Consider the following 18,037-nt stretch of genomic DNA (forward strand, 5'->3'; position numbering starts at 1 on the left):
GATTTGTGGTGTTTTTTTTTTTAAAAGGAACCTCCCCTCTCCCCACTATTTGGATAAATGTTGATTCCTTCAATACCTGGATCAATCCCTGCTTGTAGGTATGGGGGCAGAAGTTAAGGGACTTCAGAGTTGTAATTTTCTGAGTGAAATAAGAGACAAGATCATTTGAAAAGGATGCAGGTAGGGTAGGACGTTTGGCAGAGTATGTGGATGTTTAGAGCAGTCATCATGGGGGTGAGAAGAGAACTGATTAAGGACAGCCCAGGTCATTCTGAGAGCACACTCCCAGTTTGCCTTTTGTCCCCCTGCCCCCAGTTTTGGCTGTCCAAGTGTAAGAACAGAGAAAACACATGTTTCAGGTTGGGGTTGCAGGATAGTAGAAGGAGGAGGGGTCTGGTATGTTGAGGAAGCAGGTAGAGAGGTTGAAGTGATGCGCCCTGGAGTTGAGGCTGGGTGGGGAAGGAAGTACAACCATGGGACGGATGCTCACCCCCGGAAAGCAAGGATGGATGGTGTGTTGAGGCTGGAGAGCAGTGAGCTGGAAATAGTCAAGACGCTGAGAGAGTTGAAAGAGAGTTAGAGTTCGTTTATTCTGGAAAAATCTGGAAGAGCCAGTGATGTCATTGGAGGAAATCTAGAGGGAAGTAAGATGAGGAAGTATATTTCCACTATACTCATTCATATCCAGGACTTGGTGGGAGGGGAACCTGCTGGCGGGTGGTTTGTTGAAGTTAATACCGTGAAGGTTTTTAGGCCAGAGAAGTAATAGTAAACAATATTCGTATAATGTTTTATAGTTGACCACTTTCATAGTAGATGTTGGGATGAAGGAAGCAGTAGATTTTTGCTCTGCATTTTTGTTTTAGTCAAAAGTTTTCATGTAGTAACTAAAATGAAAATCTATACGTAAACTCTTAGTTTACATTGCATTCTGCCTTGGTTTTATAAGCACCTACTTCGTTGCTGTCTTTGTATCATTTTTACCATTATCCTGTGTCTCATAGAGAAGTAGCAGCAACCCTTTAAACAGTGAGAAAATAAGATACAATGACCTTTAAAACAGTGACCTTTACAAGCTTCTGTTGCCTAAACTAATTTGCTTAGTCATCAACTGAGGTACTAGAATTACAAGAAAAAATGTTTAAGCGTTTTATTTTGTGTTATTGCTAACAGATTTTCTTACACATGTACACCAAGCAATTTTCCCCTTAATCCCTGTAAAGCTGCCAGAAGTTTTTAATGTATTAAACCAAAGACCATTTCTCACATGAGTTCCTCAAGGCATCTTCTTTCTTTTCTCTTATTGCAAAAGAAAAAAGAAGAAAGAAACGTCTCATCCAAAGACAATCTACGATTCTAGAATACTGAGTTGTTCTAGAAACCATCGCATCATATTTAGATCATCTTTACTCAGTTGATGAAATAGTTGAGCAAAAGGATAGTGATTAAATAGTTGGGCAACATCTCCTTCTTTGACAGGATGCCAACAAGTAACGATTAAATTTCAAAGATTTTAAACAATGTTGGGTACCCTCTTGAAGGCCTTGGAGAAAAGCTAAACACTTCTATGGGTCCTAAGTATATCTTCCATTCAGAGCTACTTTTCATTTCTGTAGGGACTTCAGTCACTAAAGATAAATATATCTGTCTATATGCATATATATATTTTTAGAAGGCATTAAAATTTTTTTGATTCCTATATTGATATTCTGATTAATAATCTCTTTTCCTGTTTCCTACTAATCATTGTTCACAGTTGGACACATTGAAGAATAATCATCAAGGTACTAGCAAAATACTATTCTAATAGTATTTTAAATTTTTAAGGGAGAAATTTTTTTCTTTAATTGAAAACTTTTTTTCCAGGTCTTGAAAAATCTAACTCTGTGGGCAGTCTACTGTGATTGTGACATGTTCTTATAGTTAAGAGAAATGTTTTTAATTACATGCTAAATTAAACGTGTTATCATTGTTCTAAGTACACAGAATGTCCCTGGCTGCTTATTGCGTCATCTGTTGCAGAAGAATGGGAACCTCAACTCCTCCACCAAAAAGCAACACATACTGGAGAGATGTCAGTGAGTACAGTTTAAACAACAATATCTTCTTGTAGAAACAGTGATAGAATTGTGGTTAAGTTTCCAGGGTTGTCCACAAAAACTTATTTAATCCATGATAAATCTCAAAGTTGTTTATGTCTTTTCTGTACTAAAGGTTCACCCCAAACTTGTATGCCCAGAGCCATGCATACTCCTTTTTCTTGGGAATCTTTTCCCCTCCCCTATGTTTCCTGTCAGATTCATACTCATCCTTTTAAACTCAAGTGTCACTGCATTCTTATTCAGCAGCCATTTATTCAGCTTCTGTAAAACATGGTGCCAGGCACATGTATTAGGTTCTGGGAATTCAGTGGTGAACCAGGAAGATGTTTTGCTTGCCCTACAGGAACGTAGGATCTAGCACTCATCTACTGTCTTTATTTGTAAATCTTTATTTACATTACTTTTACTAATCTTTATTTGTAAAATGAGAATATTGGCCTAGGCCATCTTTCACTCATTCTACTGTGTGCCAGGTACTATTACTAGGCCCTGAGGATACAGTATTGAATAAGATGAAGTCTCTGTCCTCATGGAGCTTCCTTTTGATCAGTAAGAAAGATCAGTTTTTAGGATAGATCCTTATCATCTAGAAGATTCTGTGATTTTGTATTTTAAAAATAAAAAGAGGAGTGGGACAGAGAAGGGAGCTTTTCTTCTCTCATCATTTCTAGCAAAACACACTCAAGAGTAGTAAATAGGGCCTCCCTGGTGGCGCAAGTGGTTGAGAGTCCGCCTGCCGATGCAGGGGATACGGGTTCGTGCCCCGGTCTGGGAGGATCCCATATGCCGCGGAGCGGCTGGGCCCGTGAGCCATGGCCGCTGAGCCTGCGTGTCCGGAGCCTGCGCGTCCGGAGCCTGTGCCCCGCAACGGGGGAGGCCACAACAGTGAGAGGCCCGCATACCGCAAAAAAAAAAAAAAAAAAAGAGTAGTAAATAGACTTTGGGGTAGGAGAAAAGGCTGTGAGTCTGTATTCTGTTTCCAGGGCTTAGTGAAAAAGAAACATCCTAGTAAGAAGAAACAGATAGCAGCAGTATAGGAGGAAATAAACTGGCTGTTCCTGGGGAAGTCCAGGAAGCCATCTTGGAATGAAGAAGGTCCCAGAGGGGTTGCACAGTCAAGAAGCTCTGTGTGTCACAACTCTCGATCTCATCCCTGCAGATTTTCTGGAACTGTCCTCTTTCCTGTTCTGGAACCACTGGGTCCTAGAGTTTGGGAGGAATTTCCATCTCCCTTGGCTGATGCATAGGGAAGTTGATGGAGGAAAGTTCCTTATCCCTCCGTAGGGAGGAGAAATGTGTTCTTGGCAGCATAAGTTGAAGGTCAGAACAAAGGGCTACCTACCTCTATACATCCAACAAATTATAGGTTACATAGATATTCATGAGCTGCCTGTAGTCCCTAACCATCATGGGTAATATATTAGTTAACATGGTGTGCAGTACATAGAACAGAAACTAGACTATAATGGCTTAAATTAATAAGGTTTTCATTTTTCTTACATAACAGGAAGTCAAGATGGAGACAATTTAGGGCAGGAACCACAGTTTAGCAATTCTCTCATCTTCCTGCTCTATTATCTTATTGTCCTCATGGTAACAAGTTGTTGCTGAATCCCAGGACATCAAGAAGGCAGAAAGACCAAAAGCCATGTTATGAGGCTTTGTCTTTTTATTTGGAGAGGGATCTCTCCCTATAGACTTCCATCTATATGTTTATATAGATGTATTATATCTCTCTATATATATGTGTATATATATATTGGCTACAGCTGTATTGCACAGCCAGCCCTACCTGCAGAGGATTCTTTAGGTAGTAATCAGGTATCTTTGAATATCTTTAGCTAGAAATTTGAGGGGCTTCCCTGGTGGCGCAGTGGTTGAGAGTCTGCCTGCCGATGCAGGGGGCACGGGTTCGTGCCCCGGTCTGGGAAGATCCCACATGCCGCGGAGCGACTGGGCCCGTGAGCCAAAATTACTGAGCCTGCGCGTCTGGAGCCTGTGCTCCGCAACAAGAGAGGCCGCGATAGTGAGAGGCCCGTGCCCCGCGATGAAGAGTGGCCCCCGCTCTCCACAACTAGAGAAAGCCCTCGCACAGAAACGAAGACCCAACACAGCCAAAAATAAATAAATAAATAAAGCAAACTGTCAACAAGTAAAATTAAACACTATTATAAAAAAAAAAAGAAAAAGAAATTTGAATATCTTTAGGTAGTAATCAGGTTGTGTTAGTAAGAATCAAGGAAATTTGAATATCTTTAGGTAGTAATCAGGTTGTGTTAGTAAGAATTAAGGGGCTTATGTGTATTGAATAGACAGCTAGCTGTGTCTACCACTAGGACTTTTTTTTAATATTAAAAAAAAATGTTTTCCAAGTTCCAAACAAAAAATTTTAAATAAACCTGTAGAAAGTAACCTATATATATATATATATATATATATATATATATTTTTTTTTTTTTTTTTTTTTTTTTTTTTTTTTTGCTGTACGCGGGCCTCTCACTGTTGGGGCCTCTCCCGTTGCGGAGCACAGGCTCCGGACACGCAGGCTCAGCGGCCATGGCTCACGGGCCCAGCCGCTCCGCGGCACGTGGGATCTTCCCAAACTGGGGTATGAACCCGTGTCCCTTGCATCGGCAGGCGGACTCTCAACCACTGCGCCACCAGGGAAGTCCTAACCTATATTTTTTTTAAAGATTTTTTTGATGTGGACCATTTTTAAAGTCTTTATTGAATTCGTTACAATATTGCTTCTGTTTTATGTTTTGGTTTTTTGGCTGCGAGGCATTTGTGGGATCTTAGCTCCCTGAACAGGTATCAAACCCGCACCCCCTGCATTGGAAGGAGAAGCCTTAACCACTGGACCACCAGGGAAGTCCCTAACCTATATTTTAAACAGGACTACCTATATATGGCACTTAACCACCAATTATAACATAATTTCTTTGGGAAGAATCATTTTGTGTCCCACTTCACAAACATAATCCCTTAATATAGTCTTAGGTAGTGATATGGAGAATTCTTCCCATTCCTTTATTTAAGTGGTTGTGAACTAAAAAAAAGTCAGGACAGTTAGCTCCCTGGACATTGCGTTCAGTGAAAGCACTTTAGGCCTGGTAGTATCAGCAGTGCAGCAAAACGAGGGTTTCTTACTGATTTAGTGTGGAGGATGGCAGAATAAGAAGAGGTGGAGGAAGGGGAGAATTAGTATGAAATACAGATTATATTTTGGACTCAGTGCCTATTGGTTCATTTTTTGTATCTGGGAATAGGAAGCCATGTGTTGATAGTAAATGATTATATTAATGGAAAGATATCAGGTTTTCCAATTGATATTCATCACATTGACTTTTTTTTCCCTTTCTTTTTGAAGGAAATATAATAAAGTTTACTGGATCACTTATTTTAGGGTAAGTGTCAACTGTGAAGTATTAACTGGCTTTATGATACTACTGTTTGAAATCTCAGTGGAAGTGATTTACAGGTAGCATGGGGCAGTGAAAGGGTATATAGATTTTGGAGTCTATAAACATGTGGATTCATCACTGGTTAATCACAGGTTCTACCACTTCAGTGTTGTCTTGATCCAGTTACTCTAACTCCTGAGGAGTGTTTTGTCTTGGATCGAGGTGTACGATGGGGTTTCTACCCACCTGGCACTGTTTCTCTGAGGGAAGCACTTGGCATGTACAGAGCAGGCACTCACTAATTAGCTTTCACACACCTAAAATCACATCTTGTGTTAGGTTATAAAGAGGGTGAAGAAGGTAAAAATAAACTATAGTCAGAATTACTTTTGAACATCCTTTAAGTCACCATAGAGCTCTTATGAAAAGAAATTGAGGTTGACTGAGAAAACCAATAGATTGACACTCTCATCTCATGCTGTTTCAGAGACACATGCTTAATGAATGGAGTGACTGTCTTCCCCAAAATCGTTATTTTTCATTCTCTTTTCTTTCCTTTTTTTGGGGGGGTGCAGAGGATATATATGTTAAATTTATGTCTAATACTGTTCTAGTGTTTTTGTTAATAATATTCTTTTTCATTAGTATAAATATAAAATCAACTCTTAGATGCTAAAATGATAAAGGAGATATATTTGGCATTTTATCCAAATACGTACATTTCTCCATGACATTGTAAGACAAAACATATTTAGATGATTTTTTCTTTTGATTCATTCCAGGCAAAAGATAAATGTATATTCTTTTCTATAATGCAATTTCTTTGTTTATATCACAGTTATATTCAGGAATATAGTGAAAATTAAGCACAATTTCTGGTACAGAATTTTGTCTTTCATGGAAAGCATGATAAAAATACTGAATAGATTTGTTCTTTTTGGCTGCTCAGATAGATTCCCCAGGAGAGCTGATGATTCTTGAGAGCGTTCTCTCTATTCTTCTGGTACTGGCCAGTGTCTGGCCTTTCTGTCTTACTTGCTTTTGCTTTAGGGTGGGAAGCTCAGAAAAAGACTTCATAAAACTGTTGTTTCTAAGTTGTGAATCTAGACAGAGTGCAGCCTTTGTGTCTGGATTTACTGTAGGTCAATCTGATTAGGGGGAAAGTCCTTCATTTTAGGATACACAACATTGTATTTCACTTTTTTTTTCTTTCCAGTTTTCTTTCTTTTTTTTTTTTTTTTTTTTGACTGCACCGTGCAGCTAACAGGATTTTAATTCCCCAAACAGGGTTGAACCCGGGCCCTTGGCAGTGAAAGTGCGGAGTCCTAACCACTGCACGGAATTACAGTGCAGTAATACAGGAATTCCCTGTATTTCACTTTTTTTAAAAAAATACATTTATTTATTTATTTTTGGCTGCATTGGGTCTTCTTTGCTGCGCGTGGGCTTTCTCTAGTTGTGGCGAGCAGGGGCTACTCTTCCTTGCGGTGCGCGGGGCTTCTTATTGCGGTGGCTCCTCCTGTTGTGGAGCACGAGCTCTAGGCACATGGCCTTCAGTAGCCATGACTTGCGGGCTCTAGAGCACAGGCTCAGTAGTTGTGGCGCATGGGCTTACTTGCCCTGCGGTATGTGGGATCTTCCCAGACCAGCGTTTGAACCCGTGTCCCCTGCGTTGGCAGACGGATTCTTAACCACTGCGTCCCCTGTATTTCAGTTTTAATATTTGATTTTAGGTATAACTCTCAGGAGAAATTTTCATATGCTGGTGATAAGGAGTACAAATTGGCTAATCTTTAAAAAAAAAACAGTTTGGCATTATTTAGTAAAGTTGAACAATATATATACTTTCAGAAAGTCTGTAATTTTACTTCTAGATATGTATGCTAGAGGAACATATACACATGCATACAGTGTAGATGTATATATACAATGTGTAACAGTATTATTTGTAATAGACTCAAGCTATTGATAGAAATTCCCTAAATTGCCTGTCTGTGGTAGAACGGATAAATAAGTTGTAGTATAGCTATACAATGGATGAATCACATACCATGTGAAAATATAAATGCATGAACTCCAGATACATGTAACAACATGGATGAATCTCACAAACAGAAGGTGAACTAAAGAATACATACAGTGTGGTTTCATTCCTGTGAAGTTCACAGACAGACAAAACTAACCCCCATTGTTTAAAGGTTCATGTTTAGGTGGTGAACTATAAAGAATAGCAAGGATATTACTATAATAAGACCCAGAATAATAGCTATAGAGATGAGAGAGTGGGTCAGGATCAGAAAGGGATGCACTGTGGGCTTCTGGGTACTGTTAATGTTTTGGTTTTTCTGCCTGGGTATGGTATTGCAGCTATTTATTATTATTTGTAAGCTGAAATGTGTGTATACATTTATACATATATATGTATAATGTATGTTATATGCACATTACTGCATATACGTTATGTTTCCCAATAAAAAAGAAAAAGTTCTACAAGAAGCTTAATTTTAAAAAGTGGCTCCTGTGTTATATTTAGATCATATATTTATGATGAATTTTTTGTTTCTTTTTAAGAGGTTCTTTATTTATTACATATGAAGTTCTGGCCTTGAAGAAGTCTTTGACATTAGATACTCAAGTGGTAGAAAGAGAAAAAATGAAGTCATATATATATGTGCACACAGTTTCTTTAGATAAAAGAGAAAATCACGGTAAGTTTATGGTAAAGTAATCCCATCTTCATGAAAAATGGAAGCTACTTATTGAATTTAAAAATGAGTATTTAGGAATGTAAATTGGTACAAACACTACGGAAAACAGTATTGAGATTCCTTAAAAATTTAAAAATAGAACTACAATAGAACCAACAATGCCACTCCTGGGTATTTATCCAAAAAAAATTCTAAAAGATTATGCACCCCTCTATTCACAGCAGCATTATTTACAATAGTCAAGGTATGAAAGCAACCTAAGTGCCCATCAGTAGATGAATGGATAAAGAGGATGTGGTACATATATACAATGGAATATTACTCAGCCATAAAAAGGAATGAAACCTTGCCATTTGTAACAACATGGATAAACCCAGAGGATATTACGCTAAGTGAAATAAGTCAGAGAAGGACAAATGCTGTATTATTTCACATATATGTGGAATCTAAAAATAAAACATGAATAAACATAACAAAACAGAAACAGAATCGTTTCTACAGAGAACAAACAGGTGGTTGCCAGAGGGGTGGGATGAGGGGAGGAGAGAAATAGGTGAGGGCGATTAAGAGGTACAGAGTTCTGGTTACAAAATAAATGAGTTATGGGTATGAAGTGTGGGGAATGTGGTCCATAATTATGCAGTACCTTTGTATGGTAACAGATAGTAACTGGACTGAGCGTGGTGATCATTTTGAAATGTATAGAAATATGGAATCACTGTGTTGTACACCAGGAACTAACACAGTGTTGTAGGTCATTATACTTCAAAAACGAACTCATAGAAACAGATCGGGTTTGTGGTTACCAGAGGTGGGGCATGTGGAGGAAGGGGAGTTGGATGAAGGTGGTCAAAATGTACAAACTTGCAGTTATAAGGTAAATAAGTACTAGGGATGTCATGTATAACATTAATAAATATAAATGTAAACGTAATTAACACTGCTGTATGTTATATATGAAAGTTGTTAAGAGAGTGAATCCTAAGAAGTTCTCATTACAAAGAAAAAGAAACATTTTTTTTCTTTGATTTTGTATCCATATGAGATGATAGATGTTCACTAAACTTGTTGTGGTAATCATTTCATGATATTTGTAAGTCAAATCATTATGCTGTTTACCTTAAAGTTATACAGAGCTGTATGTCAACTGTATTTCAGGAAAACTGGAAGAAAAAAACTATAAAAAATTTAAAAATGAGTATTTAAAGCACAATATTAATAGAATAGGTTCAGCTAACTCTACAAATCACCAAACCCTATGAGAACCAAGTTCCTAAAGAATTAATTGAAGATAAAATTTTGGACTTTCATATTTAACCCACATTTGCAGCTCTCCTATAACTAAGTCAGATGAAGACTAGCCAGCTTTTTTAGTCTAAACTTGGAGTTCCTCACAGGCTGGTCCTCAGTTTAGCAAGCATAAAAACATGATTTTGTCACTTAGCGCAGAGGTATTTTTGCTCTAAGGCATTTATTCATGCACACTAAACTCATGAGATGGATTCACAAGTATGAATACCAACTTATTTACAGAGGGAAAAAATCTGTCGTTAAGGCTGGAAAACCTGTCTTTACTAGTCAGAACACTCCCCTTCTCCATATTTTGGTCACATGGAAACCCAATTAGTAATCAGACGATTGCTTGTTGAACATGAGATTTTAGGGCCGAGGAGTATCTTTTCATCAGGATATGGGTAGCTTGGTGAGTCATCACACTAGATTTACAGCTGCCTGTTCTACACTGTCAGCCAGAATAACCATGCCTGTGAGCACTTTACATTCCCTGAGTGGGCAGGTTCTGCTGCTCCCCTGTCTACAGCTATATGTATCACCACTCTCTCCTGTTTGTGTTTATTGTTATTTCACCTTCCTGTTTCAACGTGCTTTTATGGTGTGTTACAATTTCAATTACACAGATAATTTTTATAGCATATAATTTACCTATATAGTAAAGCTTAATCTCATTAGTAAGGTATGTCTAAATTTCACTTTGAGAGTGGTATTTTTAAGTGACATTTTCCTGAATGTAGTTAATCCTATGTTGTATATGAGGCTTTTTGTTAGTTTTAGTTAGTGTTTTTGCTTTTGTTTTGTTTTTACTTTCTCCCTGACTAGGAAAGCAGTGGTTTTTTGGGGATCTAGAGTTCTTTGTTCCCATAATGGTTTTAGTTGCTTTAAATAGTGACAGTAAAAAGAGAAAGTTGCTGTTTTACGAGACCAGTGCTCTAACCCCTGAGCTATGGAGCCGATGCTGTTTTATATTTTCTTTTTGAAAAAATTGGGGTTTAGTTTATACATTTTTTTCTTTGAAGTATTGGAGCATAGCATTAAGAGTACCTACTTGGTTTTATTTAAATTTGTAATCATTTTAGGAATCACCTACCAGGCAAGAAAAGAGCTTCACAAAGCAGTAAGAAAAGTATTGGCAACATCAGCCAGGATATTACAGGGCCCATTTGCTGGTAAGTATCACATATTTAACTGAGGCTCCTTATCAGTAGTCTGAAAGTCACTCGATGATCAACCTGAGATTTTTTTTCCCATTTCTTATACTAACATTTATTATAGCTATGGAAAATTGAGGAACATTATTCTCTTGGGCTATATTTAAGGGCTTGATGCCTTGGACTCTTTTCTTCCTTCTATCTTTATGGATGCATTGTTGTTAGATAGTTGTAAATAAATATTGAGACTCTCTTGATGAATATTTCAAAATTTAAAATTTGTTAGAAAATCACTCCCATGCTTTCTCATAATGAGAATATTGCATCAAAAATGTAGATTTCACAATCAGGCAAATCTGCATCGTGAAGCTATAGCTATAAAAGAGCTGACCTGATCTCTGAAAAGTTGGCATCATGAAAAAAAAAAGGTGGGGAAACTTTCTAGAATTAAGATACTAAAGAGACTTAAATCCTGTTTTTTAAAAAGCAGCTCTAAAGATATTTTGAGGGCAATTGGAAAAATTTGAATATGGAATTGGACTGAATTTTAGATGATTTGGAAGATTTTTGTTAGTATTCTTGGATGTTAAAATGGCATTGTGATTATATAGGAGAATGCAGGCTTATTCTTAGGAGATGCATGTTGAACTATGAAAGGGTGGAATGTCATTATTTCTGCACCTTTCTTTCACATAGTTCAGAAATAAGTACACACACATCCTGGGGAATTCCTGGCAGTCCAGTGGTTAGGACTTCACACTTTCACTGCTGAGGGCCCAGGTTCGATCTCTGGTTGGGAAACTAAGATCCCACAAGCTGTGTGGCGTGGCAAAAAAAAAAAAAAAAACACACACATCCATATAGATTAAGCAAATATGGCAAAATAATAACATTTATTAAATCTAGTTGCGGTAAGCATGTGGATGTCAATGTGTTATTCTTTTAATCTATCCCATATGTTTGATATTTCTCATAATAGAAAGTTTTTTAGGGAAAAGGAGCCAAAAAAAAAAAGATCTCATTGTGAAAGCAACATAATATATAAAACAAAAGCACATACAAAATATACGTAGCAAATAAAACAAAATAATATGACAGAACTGAGAACAAACCTATCAGTCATTATCAACACCTGGAGACGGATATAACTTTCCTATTGTAGATTTCAAATATTTGTAAATTACTGTCTTAAATGTGAGGATGAAAATGTTGTTTTAACTGTTCACATTGTCTTTTTTTTTTTTTTTTTTTTTTAACAAAGACACCTTTAGTACAATTGACATAGAAGATCACGAATGTGCTGTGTGGCTACTCCTGAGGAAGAGTAAGTCCGATGACAGAGCAGCACGACTGCAGGCTGTGCAGGAAATGTCAGAGACCCATCACTGGCATGGTAATGAAACCATCTGAACACATGGCACACCATCAGCTAGCTCTTGATTTCTGATGTAAAAGAGAAGGGAAGGAGATATTAAGGAAGGAAAATAATTCAGGAAATATTAATATATGTAAAAAATATTTTCAAAAAAATTTAAAAGAAACTCTAGTGATAGAGAAAGTGTAAAACCTGCTGGCCTGGTAGTCATATTGTGTTTGGTAAGAACACCCTCAAAACTGAGGTAGATATATTTGTATAACTTTCTACCAGAATGAACTTTTACTTGATTGGAGAAACTCTTGATTCTGATAGTTATGGCCTAATGTGTCTGTGGTTTTTTTTGGTTCCTATTTAATAAAATATATTTTAATTGCTGGCTGCATCAAAGTTATATTTGCATTCACTTTGGCAGTCTATTTGTCTTTAATACTAATACTTGGTTAAATGTGCCTAATTTGCATGTGTATATTTGTTTTTTAAGGAAGATTTTAAATATTTAGTTGTATTTAAAATCACAAGTTCTGCAGTAAAAGTACATGAGCAAGAGATCAGATCTGCTCTGAGTACAGGGACTAAAGTACACTTTGTTAGTAGAGTCATCTTGTAAAAATGGGTAAACAAAAAAGAATAATGTTTTCAAAGAAAAATTTAGTCTCAGAATAAGATCTCTGTCTTCATACAAGTTAATTAGTTTGATTGAGTGGTGGCTATAATAATTTATAATAATTTGTAATGTAAAAATAAGCTTCTTTAATACGAGTGGAGACTTAGAATAAAAATCTGTTTCAAAATCTGCCTTCCAGGACTCCATTTCAGACTTCTGCTGTATCAGAAAAATCACAGTTGGAGCCCTGGCATGTAGATTTTTTTAAAGTTCCCCACTTAATTCTGAAGAACTCACCCAAGTTATATAGTGCTGTTATTAAAAAATGTCTCTTTCAGTGGCTGCAGTTTATTTTTGATACATGTCCTTAATCCATTTGGGATGCTAATACCTTAGACCGGGTAGCTTATAAACAACAGAAATTTATTTCTCACAGTTTTCTGGAAGCTGGGAAATATAAGATCAGGGTGCCAGCAGATTCTGTATCTGGTGAGGATTGAGGGAGCTCTCTGGGGTCTCTTTTATAAGAGCACTAACCCCAGTCATGAGGGTGCCACCATCCTGACCTAATCACCTCACAGAGGTGCTACCTCCAAATACTGTGACATTGGGGATTAGGTTTCAACACATGAATTTGGAAGGGACACAAACAGTGTATAGCAATACATAAAGAATGGAATGGTGAAATCATGAAGGCTAAAACAAAGTACTACTGTCTGGAACCTCAGATTATTCATGGGCTTCATGGAATGTCAAAGCACCATATAGGTACCAGGGGACGACAGATTTAAACGGAACTCAGGTTTTTTGAGTAGTGATCAAAATAGCTTTTGGATGATGGAATTTTTTTTTCTTAAGGAGAAGTTAAGTTGGTTCTGACCTATCAGTTTTCACATTTGAGGTTTATTTTTTTCAAAAAGGTTAGTTTGATTGTGATATACCTAGATATATGTTGAGAATTATGAGATCAGTCATGGAAATGTTGGATATTTAGCTTACTTGTATTGTAAATGCAGTTGCAGTTAAAAAAAATTGGGGAAATTTTGAATTACAAACTTGTAGTTTAAAAGTTAAGTTGTTAATTTAACCTTTGAAATAACCATAAGCTAATTTGGGTGCTCGCAATATACTTTTACAATAGATTACCAGTATAGGATAATTGCTCAAGCCTGTGATCTGAGAACTCTTATTGGTCTGGCACGAAGCAAAGATAGTGATCTTCGCTTTTTTCTCCACCCACCTCCTTTGCCATCTTTAAAAGAAGTAAGTAAATAAAATAATCCAGTGAGTAAAAAATGTTTAATATATCATCTTCACTTTGGGTGCAAAATAACCATTCAAAAAGCAGTTTGTTGATTACTTGTCACAAGCAGGTAAACTAGGGTGTAAACCTGCAATTGTAGCTTCCATTCCAAGATTTCTTGATTCCACAGGAGGTGCTGTTTCTCCTAAATTATTTTCCCCTATGTGGAGTTGGGAGTCTCTATACACCAGAGGGTGGCTTCTTAGCATATCAGCATCCATAAATTGTTCCTTTGTTCTAAAGTTGCTATAGAACAGTTTTTCTCAACCTCAACACTACTGACATTTTGGGCCAAATAATTCTTTGTTGTTGGAAGCTGTTCTGTACACTGTAGCAGCATCCCTGGCATCTACTCATTGGATGACGGCACCCCCAAGTTGTAACAGCCAAAAATGTCTCAGATATCGCTGAATAGTTCCTGGGGTGCAAAGCAGTCTCTGGAGAACTACTACATACAGATATTAATGTACTAATATACATGGATATTAATTGTTAACTACTAATATAGATATGAGAGCATGTTCCTTGAGTGCTTTTCTCAGACTTTTCTAGAAAATGAAAATCTGAAAACTTGCAATCCGTTTTTGAAAAATAGAAAAACAAATTATTCTAGATATTAGTTATTAGAAAAAATCAGGTAGGAGTAAGTTCTGCATATTAAAAAGCCAGCTTTAGTTAGAAAGAATGTAATAATTCATTTTGAGTCAAGATGTGAAGTAGACTATGAGGTGAAAATCTTGAGCTATGCTTTGCAATAGGTCTTTCAGATTGAGTTAGCAGACATGAAAGTATAGAATTCAAAATTAAATGATCCTCTACTAACCAGGGTGGTGACTGTTTTCAAGACTAAAAGCACTGATTTACCTCTCCTGTTTTGTTTTGGCTTTGATTCTTTGGGTACTTTTGTTATACTCAATTGTTCAGTTTAATTATGAAGAATTTATTTTCCTTTATTTCAGGATTCTTCCATTGAAGAAGAGCTCAGACAGTTGTTGGCTTCTTTACCTCAAACAGACCTAGATGAGTGCATCCAGTATTTTACATCTTTGGCTCTGAGTGAAAGCAGTCAAAGTCTAGCTGCTCAGAAGGTTAGCTCATTTATTCATTCAGTAAATATTTTTGAGGGCCCACTTTTCCAAGATATTGTGCCAGGGGCTCGCACTAAGAACTTCAGAACAGTCTTTCATCCATGAACTGAATAAACATCCTGATTCCTGGTTGTGTGCCACACAGTGGGCTAGGTGTTCAGGATAATGGGAGACAGGTAAATAAACAAAGTCACAGAGTGTGTAAGAGAGACACAGGTTACTTCAAGAGCCCATCACTCTGTTTAAAAGACCATTTTAAAAAGGCTTCATAGGAAGTACTCTGAAGTCGCATCTTGAAGAATGAATAGTAATTGACAAGGCTTTAAAATATTACCTCTATGTTGGTGATGCCTAAACTCAATCTCTCTAGCCCTGTGTTCTCATCTAAGCTCTAGATTTGGATATTCAACTTCCTTCTTGACGTCTCTACTTGGATGTATAATAGGCATCCCAACTTTACATGCCAAACCCACCCACCCTCTGCAAGCTCTTCCTCCTCTCGTCTTTTTCATTTCGGTAGAGGGCAGAGTACCCACCTAGTTGCTTAAGCTAAAGCCTAGGGATTCTTGCTTCCTTTCTTCCAGGTTCACCTAATCAGCAGTTACTGTGAGCTGTTCCTTCAAGTATACCCTGAATCCCTTTGTCTCACCACCTTCACTGTAGCCACTGACTCCTGGCCACCATCATCTCTTCTTCGTAGTGTCCTGTTCTTTCATCTTGCTTTCTCTTCTTCCTTTCATTTAGAAATAAGTTTAGAGTCTCTTTCACAGTTTTTTATTATTTCAGTTTATTGGGGGTTAATTCCTGTTTGTGGTGGCACAGACTCCCCCTTATGTTATATTGTAGATTAACGTGTGTGAATCATTTTTACTGTGAGCTTATCTTTAGCCAGATTGTTTTCTATGGGAGTCCCAAGCACCTCAGATTCTAAATTTATCTCTACAGAGCAGTTTTTGTGTTTGCTTCTTTTCGATACCCTAGGAGTTCACTGTTAGGGACTAGTTTTTTATATTGATTCCTCAGTATGGAATTTCTGTAGCACATAGGTAGTATAAATTCAGATATATCTATGGATGGCAGAGTCTTAGGATTGTGATTTCTCACTCAAAGCCCCAAGCAGAAACAGGCTTCTTGTTGCTTTCATGGGCTGCTGGGCAGAGTTTTTCTAGACTCTCTTATAGACAAGGAGGCAATCTTTCCAAGGTTCTGCCTTTATATAGGGATCTCAAATCTAGCTCCCATAGAATGTGAGACTCAAAACCACATCTTCTGCACTGAACAAGTGTTAAAAGCCCATCCTGAGCTGCCTGCAGGAATTTTACATCATCAGCTATGTGCTTATCGCTTCTGCTGAATGTTCTGTTTTCAATTCTAGCACCCAAGGGTTTCCCTTTATTTATTTTTATTTTCTTTAGAGCTTGACTTTGTTTTATTTTTTTTTAAGATTTATTTATTGTTTATTTATTTTTGGCTGCATCGGGTCTTAGTTGCGGCACGCGGGATCTTTGTTGAGGCATGCAGGATCTCTCATTGAGGTGCGTGGGCTTCTTCTCTAGTCGTGGCGTGCGGGTTTTCTCTTCTCTCGTTGTGGCACTCAGGCTCCAGGGCGCATGGGCTCTGTAGTTTGTGGCATGTGGGCTCTAGCTGAGGCGCACGAGCTCAGTAGTTGTGGCACGCGGGCTTAGTTGCACCGCAGCATGTGGGATCTTAGTTTCCTGACCAGGGATCGAACCCATGTCCCCTGCATTGTAAGGCAGATTCTTTACCACTGGACCACCAGGGAAGTCCCTGAGCTTGACTTTGTTTTAAAATAGCTTTTGTTATATCTTATTAAACATGTTTGTCATGGGAGGTGTTCACCATGTCAACTAAAGAAAAACATACAACCTAAAGTTGTGAGTTAAGTTTTATTCGGGAGACCTTACTTAGGACTGTAGCCCAGGAAACAGCGTCTCATATAACTCTGCGGAACTGCTCCAAAGAGGTCAGGGAGGAGCCAGAAATATTGAGTTTTTGTTGGGAAAAAAAGCCACATAGTTGAACATCATAGATTATGCTAATCACAAAGAACAGACATCTCAAGTTAATGGTTTTATGTAGGGGAAGATGCAAGAATCTGGGCTCACTGAAATTATTCCTTAGGTATGTACCTTAACTATCTAGGGCCAGTATTGAGCACAGAATGTTTCACGTTTCCCTCCACCCTGAATTCCCCTCAGGCACACAGCGGGTGGGGGTGCTGCCGTGGCTGAAGGCTTGATGGCGGGCGCCATTGTTTGTTTTCTGTAATGGCAGGCTCCGTTCTTTGTCCACAACTGGAAGCCAAGTTCACCATCTTGCTGGATCCAGAAAGCTTCCTTATCGCGTCTCCATCACCTCTGTGAGCTACAGACACCACATCAACCTCTAGCCTCCAATTTACCTCTCCAGTTCTGTGTCCTCACAGCAGCCAGAGTGATGTTTTTAAAAACACAAGTTAGATCCAGTCATACTCCTGCTTGAAGCCGTCCAAATGGCTTCCCATTACATGTTAAGTCTGAGCCCTTTACTTTTTGTGATCCAGACATGGACTGGCCCTTGTTTACTGGTGTGCCTGCCCCTGGGGGTGGTGAGAGGATTGACAGGAAGGTGCCACTAGGCACAGTTACAGAGTGTAAAGTTTGTTTGGTGGCAAGGAGTCTGAAAACTGAAGGAAACCATGCATTAAGTGAGGAAGGCACGGCGTCTGCAGTGTCATCAGAGCTCTCAGAGTGCTCCATGGGGAAGCTCCACTCCTTTGGAATAAGGCTGCCTTCAGACGGGAAAAGGCGCCCCTTCTGATGGAGATGTTGGTGTTCTCTCCCCACATCTCTTACTCCCATTGACTAGATGTAAATACCTGGCAGACAACTACCCACACATAGCAGAGGGCTTCTGAGTGAATCAAAGCAGCGTCCTAGGCGTAGCATCCTAAACAGACTCCAACTCCGGCCCGCCCGAGGGTGATTACTGAATGCCATTATTCTT

General features: G+C 38.2%; 1 protein-coding gene across 3 annotated transcripts in view; it reads left to right on the forward strand.

Annotated features, from left to right (window-relative positions):
- Positions 1–18,037, forward strand: part of SERAC1 (serine active site containing 1) — a 78,052-nt gene that overhangs the window by 29,209 nt on the left and 30,806 nt on the right. The window contains exons 2-8 of one of the 3 annotated variants that reach the window (XM_060114678.1): positions 1,980–2,078; positions 5,473–5,509; positions 8,078–8,214; positions 10,587–10,676; positions 11,920–12,051; positions 13,782–13,903; positions 14,903–15,031. In XM_060114678.1, coding sequence (XP_059970661.1) covers positions 1,988–2,078; positions 5,473–5,509; positions 8,078–8,214; positions 10,587–10,676; positions 11,920–12,051; positions 13,782–13,903; positions 14,903–15,031 — 738 coding nt within the window. In that variant the 5' untranslated portion in view covers positions 1,980–1,987. Of the gene's footprint in view, positions 1–1,979; positions 2,079–5,472; positions 5,510–8,077; positions 8,215–10,586; positions 10,677–11,919; positions 12,052–13,781; positions 13,904–14,902; positions 15,032–18,037 lie in introns of those variants that run through there. The other 2 variants (XM_060114680.1, XM_060114679.1) reach the window with 2 other exon arrangements.

The sequence above is a fragment of the Mesoplodon densirostris genome, chromosome 12 (assembly GCF_025265405.1).
Source record: "Mesoplodon densirostris isolate mMesDen1 chromosome 12, mMesDen1 primary haplotype, whole genome shotgun sequence".
Lineage (NCBI taxonomy): Eukaryota > Metazoa > Chordata > Mammalia > Artiodactyla > Ziphiidae > Mesoplodon > Mesoplodon densirostris.